General features: G+C 33.1%; 1 protein-coding gene across 1 annotated transcript; it reads right to left on the bottom strand.

Moving 5' to 3' along the window:
- Positions 1–3,818: 3,818 nt before the first annotated feature.
- Positions 3,819–7,683, bottom strand: LOC143539101 (patellin-3-like). The gene is made up of 4 exons (XM_077032514.1): positions 6,859–7,683; positions 5,180–5,304; positions 4,942–5,092; positions 3,819–4,153 (listed from the first exon to the last, which is right to left on the bottom strand). Exons 1-4 carry the CDS (start codon positions 7,681–7,683, stop codon positions 3,899–3,901), a joined length of 1,356 nt encoding a protein of 451 aa, XP_076888629.1. The 3' UTR covers positions 3,819–3,898.
- Between the last annotated feature and the right edge of the window lie 693 nt (positions 7,684–8,376).

Here is an 8,376-nt window from a genome sequence, read left to right as displayed (position 1 = left end):
ATGTAAAAATGTAAAAGATTGGTGGTAAAAATTAAAAAACCAAACTTTGATAGTTGCCATCTATATATATTTTATTTAATTCGTTATACATAGAAATAAGTGTATTAAGTATAATAATAATAATAATATGGGCTAATAAATAATAGGTAGAGCTTGGTTTAAAAATATTATTCTAGAAATTTAATATTTGAGAATTTGATGTTTGTATCTATATGTTTATTTAGGGTGTTATAACAAAATAATCTCAAACCACCTACATGAAATTCATGTGTGTAAGTTTGAAAAGAAGTTTATAAACTCTGTTGGTGAATCAAGTCATCAATCATCATTATGTAAAATATTAATATAAGTATATTTAATAACGCGGTTTTGAAGATCTCATCGTAGTAATTAATATGTTTATAGTGATAACATAGCCGCGTAATAGGAACATAAACATATACTTTTCGCACCTAGTCATTTAAACATTGACCGTTTTACATGTAACATGTTATGGAGAACTAAATACTTTGAATCACATAGTAGAAAAATGAAATGTGAAATCAGAAACTTGTGTTTAAGAAATTCTGACTTTTGGTACATGTGTTAGGAGTCATTTGAGTTATATCACTATCAATTAGACGTCCAAGGTTGCTTTATTATATTAGTTGCATAAGACCTAACACAGTAAAAACAAAATATAAAAATATAAAAATAAAAAGTATCAGTCATCTATATATTAAGAAAAATAAATCATATAAATGGATATATATCTGAAGTTTTTCAGCTTTTCCTAATTTGCTTGATATTGGTTTTTATGACCAAAAATCCATAATATATACGTGATATTTATATATAGGCATGTAAATGAATCAATCGCTTAATAAACTGTTTGTGAACCGTCGGTAGGAAGTTTGTTTATTTAATAAACGAAAGAACATTAACACATGTTTCGTTCATTCATTTATGTTCATGAACGTTTGTTTATTTGTTTATGTTCATTTATGTATTAATAGAAAATAATTAAATATTATCTAAATGAGTCATCTGCTTAAATGTTTATATTTATTAATTTGTGTTTATTTATGTTTAATTTGTGATTATTTATCTTTGTTCAGTTATGTTCGTTTAAATTTTAAACAAACGAACACAAATGTTTTTTTTTAAATAAATGAACATGAACATAAATATTTGTTCGATTAAGTGTTCGTGTTCGTTTAAAGTTATGAACGAACACAACATGCCCTTGTTCATGTTCCTTTGATTCGTTTACTGGCTTTCATTATCCACATTGATTAATGCATCGGTCTCAATCTCTAGGCTTTGACAATTTTATTTGTGGTCGTTTGTGTTTGTGAATCGTCCGTGAGCACGTCCGTTTCCTTAATGGACGAGCACGAACATAAAATCTCGTCCGGTAAGTGTTCGTGAACCGTTAGTGAAGATATTATTTTCTTTAACAAATGAACATAAATAAGGTCTTGTTCGGTTCTTTTCAGCCCTATTTACATAAGAGGTAGTATAATAGTATGAGAAAATATTTCATAATAAATCAAAATAGATTTTTTAAACCCGTCTGTTCGTTGGTTTTCAAATGTTGGAAATTGTAAGTTTCATATATTCATTTTTAAACTTATGATTCCTATGAATCAAGATGAGAACATAGTAACAACAAAACTATAACGGTATTGTGTGTTATTCATCCTAAACATGTATTTTCTATAATACTCTCCACAGTTAGAGCAGAAAGAAATGGAACACTCAAATTGCAGAAAAACCAATGAATATATTATATGTAGGTAAAAAAAAACACCATAGAACAAAAACAAAGTAAAATCAAAGCCTTAAGGTCCTGTTCGTTTCAAGGATTTGGAAGGAATTCTAAGGAATAGGATTTTAAATCCTATGAATTGATATGTTCGTTTCATTAAATGAAAGAATGGGAATAGAAACTAAATCCCATCAAATCCCACATTTCATGGGATTTCAAAATCCCACCTATTTTAAAGGATTGTTATGGAAAATAAAAACCCTCCAAAAAAAATTAATAAAAAAATCATAACTCAAAATATAAATCAAAAACAAAAAATGTAAAAAAACTAAAACGTTTCCTTCGTTGTCCTCGTTCTTCAAAAAAAAAAAAAAAAACCCGAGAATGAAGAAGATTCCAATTCCAATACATATTAACCAACCAAACACATGAAAGAGATTCTCAAACATTTCATTCCATTCCAATTCCAATTCCAAATCCTTTAAAAAAAAGTCCGTGAAACGAACGGGCCCTAAATAGTATGAACATTCAGTGGAGGTAAACAACGGCAGAAGGCACGCAGGCAAAGCTATGGTGATAGAAGCTACGACTACCAAGGGTATGAGCTGATACTATGGTGGCACGTCGGCGGCAAAAGAAGAATCAATAAAACATATATACACACTATATAGGGGCAAAAAGAGAGGGATAAGAAGAAAAGGAAAGTCACTATACAAGGGGAACGATTGGAAAAGAAGACCGACAACCAACCAAGATTTTACGGCACAAAGGAGGACAAGAAAGAGCAAAAGGAATGCAATAATAGAATAATGAAACCATGCAAATATTGTATTTAAGATCAAGTATTTATGGGGGGGGGGTATAATGAGTATATTTATAAAGGAACCACAACTAAATTATATCTTCTAATTCGGGTAATTATAAACAACAAACCGCATTATATCTTTATATATAGTTGATTAATAATATATGATATCTTACATGATTTTCATTGTCTTACACGAGTGTGTGGTTTAAGGTTTTAATACTAGTTAATAATGAATGAAAGTTTGTGGGTTGCATCGGAACCTTTATCAAGGTTAATGGTTATTTATGGGCCTCTCATATTGGGCCCAACCAATGTGTTAAGGTCAAATCCAAGTCTACGCACTTTGGGTTACACAAGTCTAAAGTTAGCCCATTAAGGTAACTTAAGTGATCCATACCCATAAAAAAAAATGGAATTGACTCTTGTTAGAGGTGTAAAACAAAAGCCAAACCCGAAACTGGACATGGAAAAAAACCCAGAACTTTTTATACTCGGGTTTTTACTTCCTAAACCCGCACCCTACCCTACCCTACCCTACCTGTAGGGTACGGATAGGGTATGCATTTCAGTACCAAAATCGGCACCCGAAACCGAACCCGATTTGTACCCGTTAATATCCGATAACCGGAACCAGTTCCATACCCAGAATCGGGTTGTCCAATACTCGATCTATACCCGAAATTACCCCAAAAATACCTAAAAATACCAGCCCCTTTAAAAAAACTCAATCTATACCCAAAAAATACTCGAAATAGGGTTTTTTCAATACCCGAAAAAAATAGGGTATTCACATACTTGGTTTTAGAGACCCAGTCTATACCTGACCCGAACCCGGGTCCATAAGGTATGGTTTTTAGAGACAATACCTGGACCCGTACCCGACCCGACCCGACCCGACCCGGGTATAACCAATACCCGATTTTCCAATACCGACAATGCCCGAACCCGGCTTCATACCTGAAACTCGGTATTAGAAACACCCGATTTGTGCACCTCTAACTCTTGTATCAAAGAATTTTACAGGAGAAAAACATTTGCATAGCAGTACAGCTTGTTGCCTGTTTAGCTTCCGTTTTGACGTAAGCACTGTCCCATAATGAATGATGAACTTTTAGAAGAAAAAACAAGAGTTGCATAGCCAAAATAATATTAAGATGCACAACACTCTTGAAACCAAACCACCACTTAACATACACAATTATACATCCTTTCACCCCATAAAATTACATATTACAACCACCAAAAAAGGATCAACAACATAAAAAAAAAAAAACAAAACAAACCAAATAATACCAAATGTGGCTAACATAAACAAACACATCATAAACTTATGATGTTCTTCATTCAGTTAGAGGATCAACTTTGAACCTATAAAGCAGCTTCTTTTTCTTTGAAGTTGGGTTGTCGATCGTGAGAAGTAATTTACCGAGTTCATTAATCTTATAACTATGGCTTATAACCGGTTCATCGGTTGCTGCCATTTTCTTCGGTTTTTGTATGTTGATGGTGTAATTGCTTTCGTTATTTGGCGCGTATTCAGCACCGTAGCTTACTCCCCACCCGATGACTCTTAGCTCCCACATTAAAGTGCATCTCTACACAAAAAAAAGAAAAAAAAAAGTTCATCACTTTATAAGCTAAAATTCTGCATTAAATCATTTTATATATAATAATTCTATTACTAGTGAAATAATTCATAGTTTCTGTAGTTATATTTGAAACAACATATTTCTTATACAATTTAATGATTTTGAATAAAAAAGTGACTCGGGTCCACTCAACTGGAGCTGACTCTTTTGACATCTTATCCAACCCGTCCATTTCGCCACCTCAGCTAGTACAACTTGAGTTCCATTTATAGTTTCTTCCCTCACATAAAGGTCAGGCGTGTGCATGGGTCGGTTTTTGAATTTTAAAAAATCATTCTGTTTCAGTTTTTTCAATTTTGCCATTTTTGGTTAGAAATATTTGTGCCCCAAAAAGAATTGGCCCAATACAATGAATATGGGGCTGTAACTTTTTTTTAATTAATAATCAATTGATTATTATACATGTGGGCTAATTAAGTCCTTATAGATTACCTAAAATTCAAAAAAAAATAATAATAATAATAAAATGAATATCCATATCCATAAATTCGGTTCGTTTTGTTTTAATTTCATGCAAAACCGAAACCGAACTAAAAGTTCGGCTTTTATGAAAAACAAAACCAAACCGCCTTTTTTTGGGTTCGGTTATTTCGTTTCTGTTTTTTCAGTAATGGATCGTTTTTTCCGATTCTATGCACACCCCTAACAGGGCTATAAAATAACTAATAAGTTTACCAACAATAAGAAATAAAACCAAAAATGTGAACTTTCCACGTATATGATTGTAAATATACCTCATGCACGATAATCTCCACCGTTTGTTTGGTCATCGGTTTAACAGTAACAACTGCAGCCAGATCATCAACTGTAAATTCTGGATTGCAGTCACAGTAATCCACACTCAGCCCACCATACTGAATCGGGACGTGTTCTGGACTCACATATCTATGCGAAAACTCAAAAAAATAAGCAAATCTTGATTTACAAACTTACAACAAAATATTTGAAAGAAAATATAAAAATGTAACATACTTGAAAAGGACATCCGCGGTTCTTGCAGGGCCCGCAAACACAAACTTGCTCTTAGTTCTTTGAGTCATGAACGGGCTCATCATCGAATAAAATGCCAAATACCACCATGGAACATTAATGAAAACCTTCAAAGATTAATAATAATTAAAAATTTAATTTTAATAATTTTATGAATTTTTGTCTGCGTCAAGTTAGCAGTTGACACTAAATACTGTACAGTTGAAAAGCTGAAGAGATGGGATTCTGTTACTTGTGGACCTTAATAAGTCCACTAAGTTAAAAGTCATGAAATCAACAAAAGATGTCATTTTCGGTTCATAAGTGGAGTCGATTCCACATTCTAAAATCATGTCGAATACGAAAGGCATAAATAGAGCTCATAATTGTTTGTTTTCTTTTATGAATCGACTGAAAGCTTGAATTATTGTCGAATTAAGAATCATGATACTAAAAGAAAACAACAATTTATGTTTGTAAATATCATTAATCAAAGTTTTTATCTTCTAACTATTTGGTGCATAACAGAAGAGCCTGCAAGTACAAGCTTTTTTTTTTTGTCAAATCAGGATTCATGTTACCAATCAAAAACAATAATAAATCTGTCACAACATTGATCAAAGTTCTAAAACTGCTTAATACATGAAGAAAGGTTCGAGTTGTCTAAATTCTAGATGAACATGAAATTCTTTATGTTTCAAGATTTTTTATTTATTTTTACTTACTTAAAACATCAATAACCAGATACAAGCCCAAATTCTGGTCAGATTACAGTTTATGTTACTGCTAAAAAACAATTATCAATCTTTAAAAACATTAATCAAAACTCTTAACTTCTAATTGTTCAACAAGCAATTGAAGAACCTTTATCATTATTTTGGAACTTAAACAAGCATAGCATTGATCAAATTTTTAATAACCAATTACAGTCTTCACCTTTAAAAACAACAATCAACCAATCATTAAAAACAATAATCAAAGTTCTAACTTCTAATCATTAAACACGCGATCCAAGAACCTCGAACTAATGAACGTAACCATCTTTATACATCTCAAGATTTTAACTTCTATCATTATTTTGGATTTTAACATGCATAGCATAGATCAGATGAGCAATAACATGTTACAATTTTTACCTTCAAAAACAACAATCAATCTTTAAAAACATTAATCAAAGGTCAATATCTAATTGTTGAACACATGATCCAAGAACCTGCAACTAAATGAGCATGACAATCTTTACATTTCAAGATTTTAACTTTAATTATTATCTTGGATTTTAAACAAGGATAGCATAGATCAAATGATCACTAACCAATTACAATCTATACCCTCAAATACCACAATCAATCAAAGTTCTATCATCTAATTGTCCGACACGCGATGTAACTCCCTGTCAATGAGCATAACAATCTTTGCATATCAAGATTTGAACTTTTATCGTTATCTGGATATTAAACAAGCAGAAATCAAATGATCATCTTTACCTCTAAAAACAACAATCAAAAAATCTGTCTTCTAATCATTCAACACACAATCTAACAACCTGTAAGCATGACAATCTTTATATTTCAAGATTTAAACTTGTATCATTCTTTCAGATTTCAAACAAGCATAGCATATATCAACATTCAATAACAACATAAAACCAACAATTAACATCACAAAACACATAAATTCACCTGCTTTGCAACAAACTCAGGGTAATTATCCTGCAACAACTGCAACGCCTGCTTCGTCGCCAACCGAAGCTCTTTCTTCCCGGGCCCAGGCGAATTCTTCAAATCACTAACCTGAAAAATAGTATTAACCCCCCCAGGCCTAAAATCCAACCCCCTAATACTCTTCTCAAGAAACTGAATCCTCCACTTCAAAAACCAAGTCCGCTTTTCCTCATCTGCAAATGTCTTATAATAAAGCTCCTTACTTTGAAACTCACCATACACATTATAACAAACAGGGTGTCCATTTTTATCATTTCCATGCATAAACACAACTTTTTCAAGATCATCACCAAGATTCTCATTTACCAACTCATCAATGCTAAATGCTTTCCTCCACCTTAATGTGTTCTTAAGCATAATAAAAGAATCACTCACTTTAAACTCTCTAGCCCTCAAGAACTTAAGCAAGATGACATCAGTTCTTGCATCTTTTAATATGGGTATGCCCCAAATGGACACATCTTCAATATTTGACTTGATTTCTGACATGGGTTCATCTGAATTTGATGTAAAGTATAAGTCTTTATTGGTTATTGCTTCTTGAACCAGCTTTTTGAGCTCATTTAAGGAGTCTTGTTCAAGATTTTGTAAATCTTGGATCTTGATGGTTTCTGGGGTGGTGTTTGTGGGGGTTTGTTGGTCTGGTGGTTCCCTTGTGGTGGTGGATGATGATGGTGGTGAAAAGGTGCTTGCTTTGTTGGTTAATATGAGTGGTAGTGGAAATGGGTCATTTAGGGTGGTGGTGGTGGTGGTGGTGGTGGTGGTGGGGTGGCTGGAGGACATGGTTTTGGAAAGCAGAAGGAATAAAAAGAGTGGGATTGAGAAAGATGTGAAGCAAGTAATAATAGAGAATGTATGGAAGTACTTTGGATGGTTTGGTTGGTTGGTAAAGAAAGAATGCCACGTGGCACACTTTTTGAAAGTTTTATTATTTTTTTAGTTGACGGATAGAGAAGTGTTTATGTACTCTATACGTGTTTATGTTTTCATAAATAGCTTAGGCAGGGAAGCGAACGGGTTACCGGTCTGACTGGAGTAAGAAATTTTCACCTTAAAAATGGCGGTTTAAGGCTGGATAAATTTTAAATAAAAAAATACAAATTTTCTGATAGTAAACCGGTCCGGTCGGGCGAACTATATTGAACCGAACCGTTCAGATGACCGAATCCCGGTCAAACCGGTCCGGTCTCAAAAGCATTGGTACATGGTGACCCAACAGCTAAAGACCACCGACAGCTGTCCAACACAGACGTACAAAGCCCTTAAGCGCTCTCAAGTTATCTATAGTTTCGGGGAAAATCGCATACCCGAAAGTCCACTGGTAGTAAAACTCGGACGTCTTCGTCATTGAAATTTGAAATGAAGATCACAAAAATATTAGTCTTTCTTGACTAAGTCACGCAACCTAGGTCTCTATTGAAAAACTCATACTAACTATTATTACGCTATATTGGAAAGGGTTGTTTAAAGGTTTAT

This window comes from Bidens hawaiensis, unplaced genomic scaffold (assembly GCF_021521415.1).
Source record: "Bidens hawaiensis isolate Kalapana, Puna unplaced genomic scaffold, B.hawaiensis_p1.1 tig00011798_1, whole genome shotgun sequence".
Taxonomy (NCBI): domain Eukaryota; kingdom Viridiplantae; phylum Streptophyta; class Magnoliopsida; order Asterales; family Asteraceae; genus Bidens; species Bidens hawaiensis.
The sequence above is the reverse complement of the archived record's forward strand: the minus strand, read 5'-3'. Positions and strand labels throughout refer to the sequence as shown.